This window comes from Cyprinodon variegatus, unplaced genomic scaffold (genome assembly GCF_000732505.1).
Source record: "Cyprinodon variegatus isolate N-32 unplaced genomic scaffold, C_variegatus-1.0 Scaffold573, whole genome shotgun sequence".
NCBI lineage: Eukaryota > Metazoa > Chordata > Actinopteri > Cyprinodontiformes > Cyprinodontidae > Cyprinodon > Cyprinodon variegatus.
This window is the reverse complement of record NW_015151026.1, coordinates 378,371-400,542: the sequence shown is the minus strand read 5'-3', so window position 1 is coordinate 400,542 and position 22,172 is coordinate 378,371. Positions and strand designations below refer to the sequence as shown.

Here is a 22,172-nt window from a genome sequence, read left to right as displayed (position 1 = left end):
CTGATTTATCATCACAGCCTCATTATCAGAATGACTCTTCATTAGTTATCCAAACCATAGATTACATTCTTTCCACCAACTTTATTATTATAATATTGTTACATGGATGTAATCTGGAACCTTGCTAGGACTGTATACTAATGAATACACAGTCATCATGTTGTAAAAAACATTGCTACTGCAGTGCAACACTAAGTGTTTGAACTAAACGCTCTGCTGGTGTCCATGCATGTACGTGCTCCACTACTAATCCAATCACATTTAATGGTGATGTGAGAACATTAACCTAAAAGCAGAGGTTTACCTCCCCTTGCCTTTTAAAATGCATGGTGAATGTTTTTGAATTTCAAATATGTCACGCTTAAAGCATTATTTTTTTCCTGTTTTGTACACCAACTATACATTTGTGTAATGTCATTACGATATTTAGATCAGTATGTACTGTCTGGCCATCCTTGATTTCCACATTTAATAGCTGATTCCTTTCATTCATCATACTTAGTTTTTCCTATCACATTTTCATCTGAGCACCCATGTGCATCTGCGTGCTCTTTTTTTTTTTCCCTGTTGCAACTTGAGTAAAAGAGCAACGATTTGCCATGTTTACTTAATCACATTTCCCCTCCTTTCGGCATCACTGCATTAGCAGCATGGATGAACATTAATGGAAGAGGTGATTTTTCTTCTAATAATGAAGTGGAATTTCCACATGATTTGTGGCCCTCGTCCATATTTTCGCTCTCGGTATTTCAAAACAGAGGTTATAATAGCGGCTCGATTATTGTTGCAGAGGGAAGATAATGCAAGTTAAATTAGTGTTCTTCAGGCTGGGTTTCCCTCCTCGTACATTGCGGCATTGAACATCACAAGACACGTAAATGCTTGACTGAGTGGTTGTGGTTTTCATTCAGAGTACAGAGGGTAATTACTTTACAAGGTGTATCAGGCACGTTATTTTACTATTAATTAGCTCGTGCTCAAGAACTACCATAAAATGACAGTGTTCTTCTACTTTTAGCTTAGGTTTAAACAGATAGCACTGAGCCATACGGGTTTTGGTGCTGAATCTAAGCATTTGTGACAAAGATTTACAACTGGTGCAGGCAAATTGTCAGAAGCGATTAATGTTCACTTCACAAGTCCTGAGGCTGGTTTGTATCTGAAAGCCTCTGGACTGGTTCACTAGTATTGGGCGACCAAGGACAAATTGCTTGTGACACCGTTTTTACAGCACTCAGTTCAAAATCACCTTTTATTTTTGCACACTTGTATGTGTTAGAGAGAAGCAGAGGAGAGGAGGATGAGTTTGCCATTGGCTGGTTTACATTTGTTTTTGTTTTTTAACATCCTGCATTAAAAAGTCACAGTTTTACGGAGTTGACAAATGGGCAACATGTGTAATCAACTTGCTGGTATTAATGAGACTATTATCTTTTTTTTGATGGGTTTTTATTGGTAGTAGTTAATAAGCAGCCGTGAAGAGACGTGGGAGGAAAATAAACAGATGACGCTTGGTGGCAGAGAATTAACAGGTTTTTTTCTTTGCCTTGTGAAGCATCTTAAAAACACAGCTTTGTCGATAAAGTGCTCCTATTTGGCCTCTAGAAATAACATCACTTTCTCCTTTAAACAGAGGAGGCCTCGATTATGCACAATAAATCTTCTAAAATGGTTTGAATGTATGGGGAGGACAGTCATAGTTATCAAGCTATGCCAATGTTTTAAGAGGCAACATTTCAAATCCACTGCAAACCTCCATTACAGTTCTCACAGCTTAAAGGAGTAGCTCAGATTTTGGAAGTGATGTCAAGTAAAGTTACAGGCTGTATGTGCAGCAGGAAGATCAGTGGTGGAACGTAACAAAGTACATATAACTGATTACTGTACTTAAGTACTTGTTTTTTAGTTTCTTGAGTTTTTTGTTTGAGGGGGTACTTTCGAGCCCCCATTAAGGGGTAGTTGCTAGTTATTTCTTCCTTTTTGCTCAGCTTAGCTTTGCAATCTGTTGTTACTGTTTTTTTTTTTTTTTTTTTTTTTCCTTGAAATGCAGTTTCAACATGCAAGATAGCACCCTTTTGGACTAAATTTGGACAACACTTTTTGTGATTTGCATGACGTTTCACGAATGTGGCAGATAGTATTTGTAGTTTATACATTTTTTTAAGGCGTTAGTTGGCCATGTGGCCAAGTTGTTCAGTAGGATCAGTTCTCAAAGCAGATATGCGGTTTCTATCTGGTTATAGATTCAACCTAAAACCTCGATTACACAGTGAAAGTGTGAGGAGAAGGGAGACACTCCTGTTTTATTTTTCTTTTTTTTTTTTAAGAAATCACTTCAAACTAGCTGTCCTTATTTTTTGGGAAGGGCATTTCTAAGCTGAAGTTGTTTACAGGTGGTGTAATTTGCAGCAGGTGGTTCTATTCACCATAGTTGGTTTCTGAAAGTTACAAAGTTGGTTAGAGCATTGCGCCTGGTATCAGAGGTTCTGAGTTCAAGACCCACACACTCCCACTTACTCCCACTCTGGGTCCCTGAGCAAGACCCTTAACCCCAGACTGCTCCCGGGGCGGCACTCATTGGCAGCCCACTGCAGAGAGTGAATGTAACCATTGTGGGACAATAAAGAATGTATGCATCACATTTAAAAGTACTCTGAAAATTATAAATTTACTGGTACAAGAAAATTATATTTGTATGTTGCATGCTTAATTATTTTCAAAAGTGAACACTTAAATACGTTAACTTGAGTAGATTTTTGACCTAGTAACATTTAATTGTATATAAGTAAGATTTAATAAGATTTATCATAAGAATAATTTTAGTCAAGTACTACTGTTGAATCCTTCATCAACCACTGAGAAAGGCATCATATTTTTGTGATTTGAATAAGTTGTGAATAATTCAAAATAGTCAGTATCTCCTTCACATAAGATCAGCCAAATTCAAATAGCAGTCATGACAACTTCAACACCATTTCTTAAAACTCTTTTATACCTTCTCCTTTTTTAAACTCCTTACTAATATAGCATCAGTAGGATAGTTTTTTAGTTTTTCTTAAATTTTTTTGTGAGTTAAACAAATGAGAATCTGTAGTCAAACACTTATTACCGTTATGGGAGAAGTGGAGTTGGTGGAGGAGAAGAAATCCGGCGGGGTTCGCTGGACAAGACATGCAGGTATAAAGCCCTTTACACAAAAGGAAGGAGCAGACTGTACTTCTTGATGAAAGCTTATGTCCTTCAGTGTTTTTAGCAAGATGCTCCATATCCTAGAAAAGTCTGTTACGGAAATTGATCTCTTCTGCCGTAAGATAAGGGTGTAAAGAAGCAAAAGGAGCCAATAAATAAAATCAGATCTGTTCTAAGAAGTCCTCTAGAACCTTTGGAAATGATTTTACTGAGATTTTTTCATAAAATGTGTTATAGGCAACCTGGTGCATCCTTTTCATCATGCTACATTCACACCTAAAGTGCTTTGGGCAGAAAAAAAGCTTCTGCTGCTTCATCTGCTGCTTTGATGCTCCTGAAGCGTGTCCAGTAAAGTTTGTCCAGATGCGACTGATGCTTTTGCTGCTCCTGTTTTCAATGGCAGAGAGTGGCTTTGCTATATTTGCCATGAGCAGTGGGTAAAAAGTAGTTTTAATATATTTTTATGTGAGAAAGTCCTCCTCAAAACATTGTCTGTCCAGTCAGTTAATCAAGATTATGATCCTCCCTTAAAATATTTTGTTGTTGGAGCCGCTCAGACCCCACCATTCTGGTGCTGCGCTATCATTGGTCATCCCCAGCAGCAGCTGCCTCAGGCTGGATCGCCTCGTGGGGGTTTTCCCCTGCTGTTCATGGCAGTTGGCAGTTAGATGTTAACGTTTTACAGGTTTGTGGTCCAAACTGCAGGCACCAGAATAATAAAAGCTAACATTGCAGTCTTCAACATTTTAAGTTGATTTAGGCATGAATGAACTGTTTCAGAGAAGGGATCATAGTGATCTGCATCAGCAGTGCTGTGTGCGTCTGCCTTCCAGCTCCCAGATCAGCTTCTCTGATTGGTCGATGTGGCACGTCGAGCAGTGAAAATTCTAGAGAAGTCCAGCATCTACTTCTTGTGAAGTGCATCACATGCCTCAGATGCTCAGAAGCTTTTGAGGAGCTGCTCAGATGCGTCAAGATGCGAAACTCCTGCTGCTCGAACATGCTGCAGGACCTGTTGATTCATGTCAACCATAGACTTTTCATGTAAAACGGCTGCATCTGCTACTCAAAGCGTTAATGAAGCATCACTCTCTTTACTCTTTTCAATTCAATTTGCTTTATTTATATAGTGAGAATTTACAACATATCTGAAGGCACTTTACAAAGCTAACTTAATCAGATTGTGCAGGTAGACTGATAAAAAGTTTTTATTTTAGCTAATCCAGCAGATTGAATTGCACCATAGACATTTTACACTGGGTCAGAAAAAAGAGACGGTGGACAGTTACTTGCATTGTGTACTTTGTAACACTGAGCAAACATGTAGCAACTCTGAAGAGGTAAACTATTTTAACAGGAAGAAACCTCTATCAGTACCAGGCTCAGTATGAATGGACTTCTGCTATACTCCACTGGGGGATTCATATAAAAGGAAGGTAGAAGCACTGATAAGGAATACTTTGTACAAAGCAGGAGGATGTCTTCAGTCAGAGGCTTCTTCAGACCCACTGTGAGACAGAGCACCACAGGAGATCCTTCCTGCCTACAACTATCAGAATCTTCAAATGATTCTTAAAGAACCATGAATAAACATTTAATCTCCCTTTTAGAGTTGATATATTTTTGCATGACCCTGACTTAGTTGGCAAGATAGCTTTAGCTCATTAAACCTGTTACTCTGCAAAGATGGTAAAAATGTACATATGGTTTCTAATAAACCAGTTGACTGAAAATTGATACATTTAGAAAAATATTAGATAATTATAAAAACCAAACATAATATTTTCTATATAATATAATATTTGAAACATTTTGGGGTTTAGTTTTTAGATTAAACCCATCATATTTTATTGTTTCTCTTTGGTGGTTGTCATACACTGAGAAACGACTGCCAGATTATATGGTCATTTCCTCTAATGCCCCAATGCATTTTCCTCCCTTCTTTTTCAACTTCTACAAAAAACTTTTGTACAACCAGCATTATAAGTAGCATCTTGTTTTTTTAAGCCAACTGTCAAAAAAAAGAAAAAAACCAAGAGAGGTTGGAACATGCTTTGTTGTCTGAGGGGAAAATGACTGAATGTGAGTCATAACGCTTGGGGGACAAGAGGGCAGGGGGTACTGTTGAGTGCTGTGCACTGAGAGACCTTCCGTACATTAAGGCAAGTATTGCATGTGGACGAGTGCTGGAGCCCAGCAGCAGCGTACCTGTCATTTCACACCTCTTGGAACATTGTGCCTGCACCTTGCGAGCATTTTGCTGCATGTTTCAGGGCTCAGACAGATAAGCTTGTCCACAAAGACAGATCTGTGAAGTGCATCGCTGTTTCTCATTTTTTAATACTAGGCACCTCTATGCGTACCTCAGTGATATACAAGGCCAGATTTATGAAACATGGCGCTTTGAAAATTACTGTAGCTGGGGCTATAAATAATAGTATAGCCACCCATTAATCAAGCGGGGCTCAAAATTGCAGATGCTTTACAACAGCGTTGTCGTCACTGGTTGGAATATACAGCCTGTCATCTTGTAGTATAGAACTGTACAGAGCAGGATGTCATTTTCTGGGACAGACCATAGCGCGTTGTCAAGCATACTTTAGGACTTCAGAGCATATTGGTATCTGCTATGTGCAAATGTATTCTCACACATAATGAAGCCAAGGAAAAGAGCGCATGTACTGAGGTTGGAAACAGCGGGTTTTCAACAGCAGAGCTATTTTCCCTTCATTTCTTTTCAACCATGATGATTTTCCTGCCACATTAACCCTCCAGGAACATAAGGTTACATTATTTAAAATATTTACCTCAAATGTGAATGAGACCTAATACAGGTGGGGAATGCTAATGTTTTTTTTTTTGCTTTTTCATCTGTTGGTTTGTGTATATTGATTGCTATGCCAAGCTAAGAGGCCACAGGGCTGCCTGGTGGCTCCGCTCCAATACCAATCACCGGGGGGACAGAGGAGGTGCAACACAACGGCTCAAAGCTTAGACCCAACAAAACAAGTTAATTATACGTCCAAGAGTTTCCTCAACAAAGTGCACTTTCACTGGTGCTTTTGGGAGCTAAAATATTGCAAAGTTTTATTTTTCATTTTTTAAGCCTAGAATTTATGAAAATGGCGGAATCACAGCTGTTGCTTAACAGTAGCCTGTCTAATTTCCCTCGGGTCATTACACCAACCCATATTATTATGAGAAAAACTACAAGTGCAAAAGCTTGGCTGAAAGCTAAGGAAATGTGACAACTAATAATTATTTTGCTGATGTAATTTTTGGACTTTAGCACTTCACAGAATATTCATGAGCTGTATAAAAAGTTTATTCTGAATTTTAAAACAATGACTAACTAATCTTTGCTCTGTAAATATTCCTAAGAGACATTTTCTAATCATTCAAATGTTTAAAAATCACAAACTGCATTTCCTTAAAAAGTATTTATCCTCCTTTAGTTTTTTTTTGTTAAAACCACATTGTTTAGCATATTTACAGTTTGATTTGTTTGTCAAGATAAAAAAACATGACATAATTGGTATAGAACAGTTAGTTTGCATAGTATTCAGATTGTTTTCCAAAAAAAATAACAAACATTTGGTTTTGATGTGCATTAAGACTCTTTTACCCTGATGCCCTTTAGTAAAATATCTATATGTTGTGAATGCTTTTATTTGACACTGAAGTAAAACTGAACATCACCCTAAAAACACAATCACCATGGGGAAACAAGAAATAGTATCATTGTTTTTTTGTTCATGCTTTTCTTTGGCAGCGCCAGCAAAGCTGGTCAAATTTGATGTACAGATAGACAGACAGATCTCTAAACTGGAAGAACATCTTCTTGTTGAAGAAAAATGATCCTAAACATTTACCCAGGGCAACATCAGAATGGTTTAAACATTAACAGATTTGGAGACAAACTCCATCAAAATATGACTGAGCTTTGGCTGCTTTGTGATGAATAGTTTGGAAAAAAATCCCCTTTATAAAAAAACAAAACAAAAAACTGGTAGAAACCTAACCTAAAAGACTTTATCCATTAAAAGCCGTGAAAGGTAATTCCTCCGACTACTGCTTAAGGAATAGGGAATACACATATCACCCTTTTTACATTTTAATAGTTGAAATGTTTAAGGACATTCATAATTTTCATCACTTTCCCTTTAATGCACTACTTTTTGTTGGCATATCACATGGAATCCTAAGGAAATACAAAGATTAGGATTGTAATTAATTGTAAGAAAATTTGAAAAAAGTAATAGGATATTAATACATCTTTACAAGACACAACACCATACTTGATTGACAAGGTTCTGCTCTTGACTGTTAATAAAATCTTTGATATACAATTATATTTAAAATGTTTTTAACAAAATCCTACTGGCTTGTTTCTTGCCAGTGGAGAGGGGACAGAAACCGATTCAGAAGTGGAGGATCGGGTGGATGGCATTAAGACGTGGCTCTCAAAGAACAAAGGCTCCAGCAAGACTCTGTCTGATGAAGGGAGTCTGAAGAGCACCAGGTTAGTCCCTACATTCTTTTGTATCGGATCTCATGATCGTGTAGTGATTAAATCGCCTTCATTTCCTATCTTCAAAAGGCCCACGATTACCTGGGGCATTGTGTAACAGAAGGAAGGCTATCTCATATGATTAGGTGTCAGCTCTCTTTTCTAGTAATCTGTCTAATGACAGTAGGTGGTGTGGGGAAGCGGCTGCTGTCACATTTATTGAGGTGGCCTGTGGCCAGTTGGAAAGCCTGCCAAATGACGCTTCTGACTCTGTCAGATAGGTTCTTTCACTAGCTGATTGCCTCACTTTTAGCAATGTACGCTGTGCATAACATCCATAGTCATAGGTGCAGGTTCCAAGGACAAAATGAAAATGACAGTGTCAAGCTGCCAAAAATGTAAAATCATCCCCGCCACTGATCTGGAGACAATGTTTCACAAAGCCAAAGATTAGGATTTATCATTTTAATGTATATCTTTCCTTGTGGTTATCTGTTGTGTCAATTTTGTTACATAACCCTCTAGATATGCAGCAAATGCAGATGCCACAGAGATGAAAGAAGGTAAGGAGAAGATGAGTGACAGCACCAAAGATAAAAAGGAAGTGGAGCAGACCAGATCAGTGTCTGTCATGAGTTCCCTTAGCTACAGAAAACGCTCCAACTTAAAGGACTCTATTGGTGGCACAGGAGACGAGAACTCATTATTTAGTACTCTCAAAGAACAGCCAAACATACCGGATCACGCTGCCTTGCGTAAAGCAAAGTCAAAGACTGGTGATCTTCAGGAAGACAGAAGAAAAGCTCAGGCTGAGGATGATATGGATGACAAGGGCTCTGTGATCTCTATGGCCTATTCTGAAGCCACTAGCAGAGCCAGGAAAGGCTTAGAGTCCCGCTGGACATCCCGCAGCACCCCAGAGTTTGATAATGAGTCCATGGTGTCGTCAGTAGCTCCAAGCAGACTGTCCACAAGGAGAGGGATGCTGGACATGGATGATGACAATAAATCAACCATCAGCAGCGTCAGTCGTACAAGCCCCCGATCTCTACGTCGCAGCAGCTCTTGGAAAGATGAAAAACGAAGCAGCTCTCGTTTGTCCCTCGCCCGCAGCTGTGGCCTCAGTGAGTTTGGTCTACATGTAAATGATAATGATGATGATGCTCACAGTGTGGCCTATGGAGATGGTAAACATTCACCTTATAGTCCCCGTTCCACTAGTCGAAGCTACTCTACGCCGCCTCAGCCACGCTCCTCAGACAGTAATCTACTTGAAGCGTCTGACATTAAACCGGTTACACACAGAAACTATTTGGACCCCGACCTGGAGGCTGCAATTAATGAGGTGCTGAGCTTCAAACCCATTAAGTTCAAACGTAGCAAACTGGATGAGACTAGTGGTGATGAGGAGGAGAAGAAGGGCGAGGACAGGAAAAAGAAGGTGGAAGATGAAGGCGCGTCAAGCTGGTCCAGTTCTTCTCGCAGTCGTAAGGATAAAAAAAGTAAGGTCTCGTCTTCGGACTCCTCTTCCTCTTCATCCTCCTCCTCCTCCTCCTCAGACGGTCGTCACAGCAGAAAGAGCACAAAAGGGAGAAAGGACAAGAAGTCCAAGAAGAAGTCTAAGAAAAAGCTAAGTGAGTCAGAAGATTCCTCTTCATCATCAGAGTCTTCCTCTTCCGATTCAACAGTCTCCTATCGAAGTTCTAACAGTGTTAAAAGGGGACCAAAACAACAACATGATGAAGAGAAGGAGCGTGCTTCTCATGGACAAGTAGGCGACAAAAAAAAATCAAAGAAGAAACAGAAGAAGGTGGATAGCCTGGTGATGAAGTACCTCTACAGGCCTGACAGTGACTGATGCCAATAAGGTGACGCATGGTGTGCTAACAACCACAGAGCCCGGCATGAATGAAAGAATTCTGGATTTTAACTCTGTACACTAACTTTGCTGGGGATGTTTTACTACTACATATAACCACTTTGATACTCTGCTATTTCCTTGTACAAGATAATCTTGGTGCCTATTTTCTGCGAGACAGGTTACCCTAGCTGTTATAGTTTTAAAGGGCTCATTTTAATATTTTTTTTATATTTTATCATCTTAAGCCTTCACAGTCCATGCATAACAAGTCCAGATTGCAGCAGTACTGAAAGTCCATAACACAGAATATAAACAGTGCAATTACTAACATGTGCTCACCTTTGACTCCATATCTCCCGATTTCTGTCATTGCAGTCCTCTAGACTGTGTTAGAAGCAAAGGTTTACACTTGCTATGAGGATTTTGACTGCATTAGCTTTTGCCACCAAAAAAAACAACTGATTTGGATTTATATGTAATAAAAAGTGTCAAGAGAATTACAGTAGATCAAATATTAACATCCTTGAAGCTTTTAGGCAAACCCCTCTTTAAAATTGTGTATACCACATGCCTAAACTACTCTTTTAAACAATAGGCAAGAAGTAGCGTATATGTACATACAAGTCTGTGTATGTCTACCAGAGATTGATAAGTAATAAAATACCCTTTCAGAAGTCTATAAACTGGTACCATAAATAAAAGCTGTTATAACATTGAGCCAATCTGAACAAACACATTGCCATCCTATGTGGAGACTTGGATTTCATGCAAGTGTAATTGCTGAAATTCTTGCTGTGACTCTCTACAATTTCACATGTAAATGCTACACCTGTACTAAACTGCCCACTCTTTCACACCATGTCCATATGCAACCCAACAATTTGGTTTCATTTTACCTTGCCATGTGAATGTCTTGCTTTTATATATTTACAGTTAAAAGAAAATTGTTTTTGCTCTAATAGTGTAAATATAGTCACTCTATATTGCAATACTTTACAAACACAAAAACTATTTACTTAAACTAAATAAGGCTATATTCAGACCTCTGCCATTATTTCTGTCTTTTAATGATGAAAGGCATTCCTGCAAATACGAGAAACTGTCTCTAATGTTGTTTTTGCTGCTGCTATAAGACAACTGTGTTTAAAAAAAGTGTCTGGTTGTTATTTTTCCTCCAGCAGCAACGGTAACTGGCGAAGAGACAGCCACAATTACACCAGTTTTGGTTTTCACTGTAGGTGTTGGCTTCATGCTCCAAAAGCAGCCCATTTTATTTTGGTTAGTTATGGTTGTTTATCCTTGGATCTACAAAAACAGTGGTTTTAAAATATATCATAGTGTACAAAGGCTTTTCTAATGGATTTCTAAAGTGTAGAGTTTTAACAATAACTAAAACGAAAACACAAGCAGCATCAAAATGCTGAAAAGTGCTGAAAATGTATAAACTAGCCCCACTCTTGTGTTACAACATTGCTAGCTGCTACGGGATGTCAGAGAAATGTCCCTTTGACATGGCTATAGATCTTGGTGGATACCTTATGAGTTAATAAAGGGATATTGTCATAAGCATCCCCTCTAGTTGAACAAAATGTATTCATACCTTTGACTGCTACTAGGGCAAGATATCCCTTTTGCGGAGAGATTTATATATAAGTTGTAAACACATTTTGACTATCAATCAAAATACTTTTGGGGAACCTGCCTTTACCCTTATACCCTTAAAATCCAACAACAACAAATATACACTAAGTAGAGAGTATTATGCTGGAGACTACCCACTATTGTAGCTTAAAGGTGTACAGCAGTTTTCTCCTGCTATTTAGATTTCCTATAGCAAGTTTAGATGGTCTCATCAGATCGGAGCATCTTTGTCCACATGCTTTCTGTATCCTTAACATTTTTGTGCCATTCTTTGAATGGAACTGTGAAACTTTAGAACTCCTCCTGAACTAGCACTGGTCCTCTGGAAGTTTTTTATTCTCCGTTTGCTTTCTTTGGCAGGCCTGAAAAATTGGGTGTGGGGTTCTGCCTTTGCCTGTCTGTAGTTGTGCCAAATTCTGTTACGTACATGACATACTTTGGAACATTATTCACTGAATATATTTGTAATGCACTGCAGAGCAGGATATGCAAAATACTTATACAAGCTAACATTGTTTGTATTCACAAGGTAATAAGTAAGTCTTCTAATTAACACCATGCATGAATGTTTTGCACATGCAGACTGGTTTGGTATTTGCCTATCAAGTGCACAATGTAATAAGTTAGCTTAGAGAGTGACTTTGCAGCTTAAATGCTGTTTGTTGTTTGCCCTTACATCTTTTAAAACTCATCTATCTTTTGTCTTTCCAATAAATTGGCAAGTCATTATATAATGGTGTGTCTGTATTTGTGTTGACCCCTATAGCCCCCCTGTGTACCGGAGACACATGAGTCTTGGCAGATCTGATGAAGAGGATGAGGCTGACAGAGACTCCAGCAGGCAGTCCCGGAGGCAAAGCAACAGCGAAGGCTTATTGATTGAGAGCTTGTCGTAACCCCTCAGTCAGGCAACCTTGTTCTTTCAGCGACACCAATCACACAGAAGGGACACACTTTGTCACTCCTCACTGTATTACCACTGCCCAGCAAGCAAGGACAGAGGAGAGAGGCACACAAAGACAATTTGTTAATGCTACACTCTGGACTTTTTCATCAGGCTTATCAAGGTACCTTTTATTAGCATAAGGGAATTTTCCTTTCCACAGCTGAATTGTGCCTCTTCACTTAGGGCAACATACCGAGTTAGTTAATCATAGCAAAATATAAGTGGAACACTATCTAAAGAACTTTCTGCTGCTGCTTTAATTCATGAGAGCTTCTTTTCAGGCAAATTTAAGCTCTCTGCACTCTGCTCTGACTGTTCACATTGCTCTGCCAAGAGGATTTAGATAAGCTGCTCCAACTGGACTCCTTCAAGAAGGTCTGACCAACTATTAAGATTATTCTTATCTCCTTTCCATTCATGTGGACTGGCACAGTGGGAGAAATTAGCCAGTTTTCAATTAGTTATCTTGCTGTACGTTTACACAGGGCTCATGTTCCAAATTAAGATATCTTGGTATGAACAAATTGATGCTGTGAGATGATATGAAAGTAAAATAATTTGTGAAAATAAACTTCTGTTGGTACAAAGCTGTTAGATGGTTAAATGAGATCTTTTCTTCCAAAAAGTATTTATTTTATCTTTATACATTTAATATTGCATCTGGAATTCAATACTTTGATCTATATTTAAATGAAGACTTTTTTTTTAAAAGCTTGTGAAAGAGTGACTGTTATGATAAATTTTGCTATATTTATGTTTTTCCCTTTGCACCAAGTGGGGTTACACTAAAATACTTCACATTTTGCTCTCTAATGGGATACCTCTTGAAGTTCAGCAGGAATGTGTTTTTCGGTCATATATTAGCTTTGCATCAGTTGTGTAGTGATGGTATACACAAAATAATACAGTATTTTTAAGAGCTCTAGGTTGCAGGTTTAATCTGTGTCCCCGAAATATCTGCTTTAATGCCTCAAATTTAGGTTAAGTAATGTTTAAATGTCATTGGTTCCAGCGGTAAAATACTTATACATTACTTTTTTAGGGCATTATTCCTTCAGTGTGCCAAAAATCTCTATTTGTAGATTGTGTTTTAAATAAGTGGTTCAGTGAGATCGATAAAAGTATTTAGATTAAACATCCAGGTTCTATTTTCACAATGCAGAGTTCACCCACTGCATACAAAATGCTGGCAGGTGGAGTTAAGCATAGCAAATCACTACAATGGCATTTACTCCTCGGTGTTCCAGTTAATCTTTCCTTTCATGTGGGTGCACCAGTGATAGATTCCACTTAAGAGTGATGTTTCCTGCAATCGGTGACCTCTCCTTGCAGAATAATGCAGCCATCCTTTTTCACAGAAACTACCCTGGAAATAAACTAGGCATGGGTTGGTACTGGATGAGATTCTCTGGAGTAAAATACCTCAGTTTTGCTGTGATTCCACTAAGATTAAAAGCAAACATCTAATAGAAAGGTAGCAATTATTTATACCGCAGCTAAAATGATGTATACAGGTAAAATAAAGATAATTGTATCATTTTTTTATTTGAAATTGAGACACAGACTTAAGCAAAGATACACTAATATTACTACAACACTATAAATGTGTTTTTTTCTGTTTATCATATAAGACAAGTTTGACAAGTTAATAAGAAACTGGTCTATTTAGTAGGGCTATCTGCACTGGCACTAAACCTGCTGACAGCTAATCAGCAGCCATGTTGTTTCGGCTTCCGAGCTAAACAACATTGGTTGTTTGAAATTATATCCTTTCTTTATATCCCTCATTCCTTCTTAGGAATGAGGGATGGTGTCCCATTAGGTTCAATACAATAGTTCTCTGTGCTTTTCGAGAAAGGATATAATTTCAAACAGCCAAAGTGGTCTTTCTTAATAACAAGAGAAAAGTTTAGGGGCCTTTTAGCAGCCAGTTTACCAGTAGTGGGCAGAAACAAGTAGGGGAGGGGCAGCTCTGTTACACTCTGCATCACTCCAGTCATCCTAAACCTTTCTCTGGATTTTGGCCTGATTTTACATCCAGTCCAGGAAAAATCAGTTTCTTCTTTCTACATTTATTCATGCAGCATTAAAGACAACAAAATCACTCAAGGCGTGTTGCAAGGTCATTATACCTAAACCTATGTACTGATTGTTTGCTGAAGCTACTCAATATATAACTTCTCTACTTTTCTTGACTTACCACTCGGGGTGTGATAAGATTCCTTTGTTTTTTTGTTGTAATTTTTTAAAACTGGTACACCCTGATGCTGGTAACCACCCATGGCTAGTACAAATAAAGATGATGCACCGCTCGCAAGTCTCCCACCTTTCAGTTTGATTTGGTTATCTATAAAATGTGCTAAAAACAAATCATATCTTCTGGCAACTAGCTGTGCAAATCAGTGGAAACAAAGGATCTGGTTTCCCAGAGCCAGACCGCACCCAACAACCAACCACTGACTCCCATGTTTCCTCCCTGGGCAAAGCTACTGTGTACTGTTAATAAGGTGGTTACTTGCTATAAAGTTGCCAAAAGATTTCTACAATTTAACCTCAGTCTTCTTTATGAGAGATTTTGTTAAAACTTATCCAAAACACATTACATGCTTTGCCCGATTCATGTCATTTATACTCATTAGCCTTGCTCCTTTGACATTTAAATAAAAAAAAAATGGTTGCTTATTTAACAGTGTAATTTTAACCCCCAAGTGGTAAAAGCAGATCAATTATAAGGATGGTGCTGTCAACACTTTAGCTGATCTTAATTGATTAGATAGGTGCGGCACATGGATACAGTGTTTGTGTGCGTATGTCTGGCTCATGCTATTTGCATATCAGAGAAGACTTATTAGCATTTTTGTCTTATTCTTTTCAGTTTTTCTTTCCATCTAACATGAATATTAATAAGGAAAACAGTAAACTTTGATGTCAAAAGATTTAGAATACTCATTAAATTAAGGTAACATAACTTGCTTTTACTTTGAGCTGGAGTTTACAGGCATTATATAAATGCTTTTGAAAAGTGTGCACACTATCAATTTATTTTTCCTTTGGTGTCAGTTTTTAAATTGCCGTACTACTTGTATGAGTGGTTTTTAATTCTTTTCAGGAAATAAATGTTTGTTTATGGAATCTATATTGCCTTTGTGGGTTTTTTAGTGCAGTTAAGTACAACATTTTTTGTTTTTGTTTCTTTTTCCCCATTTTCAGAAAACTGCTGCTGAAAAGCAGGTCAAAAAGGGGGCTGAATAGTTTTGGCAGAACATCTTTCTGATGTGTTTGATTAATTTTAGCTCATCCACCTCTAGAGAAGGGCCTCATCATACCCCTCCAGTTTTCCCGGGAGATCCTGGTGGAAACAAGCAGTTCATAGAAATGATTAATTCCAAGCAGATGAAAAGAGACACTGAATGCAGCTCATCCTACCTTGTGAGATTTGGGTTGTTAATATGACTGCTGCAGAGCTACGCAGTTCAAGCCTGAGCTTAGGGCAAATTCAGGAAGATCAAAAACTCAGTGCAAGCATAGTCTTCCCCTCCACATCAATCTCTTTTTCTACATAGGTAAAGCTTACCTAGATCCAAAGGGATTGATGGTTTTAGATTACCGCCCAGGTTGACATTCTCACATACACACAAAAAAAGTGTGCTTTCCTTCAAAGGATACCCTATTTATCCAACCAATCTGTAATCCTCATTCTATACACAATGTGTTCTGGTGCTTCCCTCTGCTCGGGAGCTTTTGCTGTGATTTCACCTCCCTTGCGTTCACCCTCTGGATGGCTGCTTGTTGCTGCTTAAAGGCTTTCCACTGAGTGACAGATTAAATTCTGCTCCTGATTTTACTTATTTTGGCTGTAACACTGTTTCACAAGCCACTGGAGCAGGAAGTCATTAGCTCGACAAAGCCAAGCAAGCCTGTGTTTACGGTGCCACCCTCCCTGTTATTTAAACCCTGAGGAAGGGCCTTAGTCATTTGCTGCACTGCAAGCGTAATGCTGCTTCTCCATGGCCAGTGTTTCCCTCTGTAAGAAAAGAGAAAAGGCCTTGGCTTTAATGTTTGGTTAATTTACTCTCCTACTGAAACTTTTCTTTTAGTTATTTTCTGGCATTCTTTTTAATTAGAATTTAGATATAGAACATAATTGGTAGATTAACACAGGTGCTTCTCAATAGACAAGAATATAAACTAAGTACTGATGGATAAGGACATTGGTGCCTCCATTTAGCTTGCAACGAATGGGAAGCACAAATTGCTGTATTTTTAGAAGACAGCTGTACTGACTAAGTGAACGAACACCAAGGCAAGTTTATAATTGCGCTTGATAATTTATATAACCACCAATTAACAGAAATGATAAATTCACACTAATAAATCAAAAAACACAAAATTCAAAATGGAAATAAATAAAAATTTACTAAATGATAATTGAGTCAAATAAAATTGTTATTTTGGAGTTTCATAAAAGGAAACAAACAAAAAATAACCCTACACTGAAATCAATGGGTCTTATGCAAGAGTGGTTAATACAAACAAATAATTCTTAAATCATTCATACGTCAGATTTAGGAGAAAAAGTCGCATTTTATGAGTGCTCCAGACATGATGTTGGTGTCTTGCACAATCAGTCAGCTGTTATCCTAGTTAGTTTTTCAGTAAATGACCCAATCTGTTATTACTTAAAAGCAATTGTCCATTTTATTAGGCCACACCATTCTTTTATGCAACTGTGCAACAATAAATTACATTTTTATTTACTGATGAGAGAACTATCAGTCACTACACCTGCTGCGGGCATGTCAGTATCCAGGGGACACTGGTCATTTCATCAAAAGAAAAGAAAATCAGTAAGCTCCATATGAGATCAAGCTACCACTGAAATAATTTCTGGAACAGAAAATGGATCGAAAGTTGAGCATGAGGTTAAACAATGTGGTATTAAACTCTTCTAACCTTAAGCAAGCATTAGGTTCACTGCATGATGCCGCCTTGGCTTTATTGCACAAAACATCTCAAATAATTGGCAAATTTGGTACAAACTACAGTATATTGTTATTCAGCCAAAAAGTTTGTGCCTAAAAATTAATCATAGTTATGAGAAAGAAAGAAAAGAAGGTAGAAAAGAAGAGGGAAAAAGTTTTGCTTCCATTTATATATTATTAAAATATGTTTTATGAAAAATATTCATAACTTTCTCAAAGTGGAATGTTAACGTTTGGGTCTGCATGACTTCATCAAATTAAAGTTTCAGCTAAACATTTTCATGCTCATGTGCTGTATGAGAGAGATGGAGAGTGCAATGAAGGGATGACAAATAGGGTCTGGGGATGAACAGAGCACATCTGTACACATCATTTTCACTTAAAAATATTTTTCGTATTTTTACTTGTGTAACAGTGCAGCCATTGCATTTACAGCACAACCTAGATCTCCCTTATTTGTCTTCAATGCCATTTCTGTGAATGAACACTGCCTGAAAAGCATTGGAAGTTTTAGCCTTATATGGAGCTGTCAAGGCGGTAATTATGCAGATTTATATTTCTCAGGAACACATGCTCACTTATGCACAAATAGACTGCATCAGGTTTATGAGGATAATTTCTGATCATTTACTGAAATGAAGAATGTTTTGTTGGAGCCCACATTAGGAGACTGCATGAATGCAGGAGATGTTGCATGAGGCCCAAATTCTCCATCAGATGACAAGGCTCCTCCCGTTATCACCAAATATGGAAACTTCAGGCTTGACTTAAAGCAGCATAGATCCTGTGCTTCCTCACACTGCCTCTTGAATCTGGGATATTGATTTTCATATAAAATACCAAAGTTTAATTCACGTGGAAAAACATTCATTGATATAACAAATGGCTGTTGTAGTGGGTGTTCTACATATACTGTGTCTTCGTGGCACCTCTTTAATGGGGATTGCTTCAATATCATTCTCATACCTTTTTTTTTTTACCTGACTTTTTTTTTCTTCCACTTAACTTTTTTTTATTAAGAATTCTAATTTTTGAACGGATAGCTTTTTGAGGCATTACCATTTGTGGCTTGACCTGATTTTGAAGGATCCTGATGACTGTCATCTATAGCGATAATTCAGCTCATGCTGTTGGGAAAGAAAGGAAAAACATAAGATTTTACCATTACAAAAATATGTTTATATGTTTCATTTGTTTTGTTATATTAACCTTTTCTATAAAAGTGAATTCTGAGATTTTGTTGATTTTCTTTTCTTTTTTTTTTTATATTAAATATTTTTCATCAAATAGAAATCTTGAAAATGTGACTTTTTCATAATTTTTTTATTCTTAACAGTTTGAAGGTTTTTGCACCCTCTTAACAGCAGTTCCAAATCCGTAGGAGTTTGTTAGAAACATATTCATGAAAATGACAAAAATGCACCTTATAATGGACAAAGCATATAGAGGAGCCAAACAAAGAATGAGTGAATCCTGAATGAAAACAGTTTTATCTCCAGCAGCCTGCATTCTCTACGCTTCTCCTTGGTTTGACCTTGGTTGAAGGCCACTCCTACAGAAAATGCAAGCAGGAGGCTGTTTGAGTGAAGAACGTGTTTATCAGGCATCATCCTCGACTATTAGCACTCCCACTTTTGTGGCACGATGCCTGCTGTCAATAATGCACTGATTGGAGGCACTGGGACACTGCCTGCAGGGACCAGGTGAGGAGGCTGCGTTCATTTGCAATTCTGAGATGAAAAGGAGCAGCAGAGTGTGCTGCTCGGGTGCCTCTCTTTGTTTGCACATATCATTTCCACTCTAATGAACGCTGCACAGTGGTGAGCCCTTGTAAAAAGGCTCAAAGGTAGGCTCAAACATTGTTTACATTTCGCATAGGTCTTTCAGGTACCCAGGAGAGACATGGAGCTGTTTCTCCATCTCCGCTTGCCTTGGTGTTTCAGGCATTAGCAAAATAACATGATTCATTTTAGTCTTTAGCCACTGTGAAAGGGAATAGGAGTTAAACCTTGAAAGCAAATGGCTGAAATTGTTAGCGTGGAAAAAGAAATCCTCCGTCATAGGGTTCAGTTTAGGATTCTTGTCTCCATTTCCAATCCCCACCATGCAGGTGGCCAAACCCTCCTGCTGTGCTCAGAGCTGTTCAGTGCTTAGTGACTGCCAAAGGAGAGTTGCTGCCCCAGTCGCTGGCATGCATGTGCAAGTGTGCGTGTGTGAGGAACAAATAAGCAGGATGCACTCTACAGCAGTCCGGTACTTCTAAGGGATTTGAACGTGTAAATGGTCATTCCCTCTTTCCTTTCTCAGTGGGAAGGATAGAACATTACCTGTTTCGCCACCGCCTTGAGCAGTTGCTTCTGTGCTGTGATATGATTTCATCTGTTTTGTCTCTCACCTTCTCTTGCTGTTATATTTTAGTCCAGCACCTGTTCATGGGGTTTCACAAAGATACAGTAGTGCCCTTGAAGTCCAACAATAAAATTTTGCACTAGTCAAACCAAATAACTACAATATTATATGTCTGAGTCTAATCTTTGTTTTTTACTTTTTAATTTATAGTTCCATAAACAATGCTGCTCATGAATTCCTGAAACTTGGATTTTCAAATCAATATTCTGGTACACAGGCAAACCATCCATCTGCCCTCTTACAAAAGTATTCTACAGGAAGTATAAGACTTACACAAAGTGAATTCTTCTAACTGGGACTCTTGACAGTGCCATTTCTTCTAAGTCTGTCAAGAAATGTTGGTGTGTCACACCAACTGGGTAGTATTCTCAAACTGATCTTGTGTGGGTTTTCATCCAAGGGTTTGGATGAAACAAGAAAACTGCCATGAATAGAGAGATTGATCAATATTTCCCAATCGAAGAACAACTTTAAACGGTCCAGAAACAACTGGATGATAATCTGTGGATTTGGAGCAAAATATAACATTTCAGGGCAGAGTGTAGAAGTTTTATTTAACCAACAGGTAAATAAAACAACTCTTTTTCTTTTGATGGTTTTTGACAATAGGTTTACACCTTAAAAATATTTTAATCCTTCTTTGGCATGTCTTTAATACATGAAAATGTCTGACAATGCCTAAATATGTGTTAATGCAAGCATAAACACATATTTAAAGGGCAGGAACCTACATCGTCTTGGAAAGATAAACATTTTCACATTTTGTGCCATCAAAATCACTTATTCAGAGTTGCAATACAATTTAATGTGTCAGGATAATTCTACATAATCATGCTTGGATAAAAAACAACCTATTTAAAAAAAAACACCCATTGCAAATAGGCAAAGAGACATGCAGGGAAAACAACTATGCATGCATGCTCTTAGATCAATTTTTAGCAATCAGGTAACCCAACATGTTCTTTTTTTAGATAATGGAGTACCCATAGAGAACTCACACATACACTGGAAGACCAACAAACTCCATCCAAAAAAGGGCCCTAGCCATGACCAGTATAATGAAAGATATATCTTTCATCCATCTTAGTAACTATCCACTACTCTGCGGGTAAAATCAGGCCTTTAAAGGCCTGATAACAACACATTCATTTGATGCAGATTCTTGAAGTGATGCATCTCAAATTGCTGAATAGATGCCCTTCAAGACAGGAGTTTATCACCACTGCTGTTTAAGATGATATCTAATTATTTAATTAGATTTAGATTTAAGTTCGTTGCTGCAATATGAGGAAATGTAAAAAAATTAAAGTGTTGTGAACATTTTTGCAAGGCTTTTACCATTTGTTTAAAAGGATGTTATTGGTGTGTTTGAAGTATAGTGTTATGACACTGCTGAAATTAAAAAGAATATTTTGAGCCCTTATATTACAGTACTAACAAGAGTCTAAAGCCTTCAGCTGACTGGCAAACAGGTACATGTGTACAGAATTGTTGGTATCCCTCGTTTAATAAAATGAAAACCCACATTGGTCACAAAAATAACTTGAATATGACAGAAGTAATAATAGATTAAAGTTGTATGAAAATGAAAGATTAAGTCACCAATTGTTTTTCAACCATGCTTCAACAGAAATATATGAAAAAAACAAAACAAAACATTAAACGGGGCTGAACAAAACTGATGATACCCTTAATATTTTGTTGCACAACCTTTTGAGGTAAACACTGCAATCAAGCACTGTAACTGTCACTATATGCGTTTCCATTAACCATCATATTGCTCAAATTTTAATGAATACATTTGCTAAATGGAAAGACTGCAATTATAAAAAAAAATGTTTTTATAAAAACGTTTTTACGCTTTTAGTTGTGTTTTTGGTTGTATTGAAATTATGTTATTTTGCAAAACGAAAATGGAATTTCACAGATCACACGAGTCATGTGATATGCAACGGCACATTACTGCCTTGTAAAAAATAACAAGAAAGAGGAAGAAAACAGGAAGTACTGTAGCTGGAGGATCATGGCACCAACTAGAGCAGTGGCTGAAATATGGATATATCTCATGTGTATACATCCGCCACTGCCATCTCGTTTTCAGAGTTATTGCATAAACAAACATATTCACATGCAATTTGAATTGCATTTGTTGTTTAAGGGAAATCTTGCAATTACAAAACTTTGCATTTTTGGAATTAGCAGATTATAAACATAGTTTGTAATGTAAACACAGCTAATGAGATTTCTGCTCTTCCCATCAGGTATTCATCCGACTCCTCATGAGCAAACCCTTAAAATCAATTATCTCATGGATGAAGCATGCCTTCTCCAGATGATGTGTTTCAAATCTTTCCAAAGATGCTCAATGGGATTCAGGTCAGGTCTCATAGAAGGCCACTTTGGAATAGTCCAAAGTTAGCCATTGTAAGGTGTTTTTAGCTCTGTGTTTTAGGTCATAATCTTGTTTCAAGACCCATGGCCTGCAACTGAGATCAAGCTTTCTGACAATGGGAAGCACATTTTTCTCTAGAATCTCTTAATAGTCTTGAGATTTCAATGTACCGTGCAGAGTCAAGACACTTGCAAAATAAAGAAAACAGCCCCAGAGCATAGCAGAGCATCCTCCATGTTTCA

At 37.8% G+C, this 22,172-nt stretch overlaps 1 protein-coding gene across 7 annotated transcripts in view; it reads left to right on the top strand.

Annotated features, from left to right (window-relative positions):
* The window catches only part of LOC107095792 (unconventional myosin-XVIIIa-like), a 108,697-nt gene extending 94,549 nt beyond the window's left edge, over nucleotides 1–14,148 (top strand). For 3 of the 7 annotated variants that reach the window (XM_015392095.1, XM_015392090.1, XM_015392089.1), the window contains 3 exons: nucleotides 7,589–7,711; nucleotides 8,225–9,567; nucleotides 11,968–14,148. In XM_015392095.1, coding sequence (XP_015247581.1) covers nucleotides 7,589–7,711; nucleotides 8,225–9,557 — 1,456 coding nt within the window. In that variant the 3' untranslated portion in view covers nucleotides 9,558–9,567; nucleotides 11,968–14,148. Of the gene's footprint in view, nucleotides 1–7,588; nucleotides 7,712–8,224; nucleotides 9,568–11,967 lie in introns of those variants that run through there. The other 4 variants (XM_015392094.1, XM_015392093.1, XM_015392091.1 and 1 more) reach the window with 2 other exon arrangements.
* Nucleotides 14,149–22,172: the final 8,024 nt, after the last annotated feature.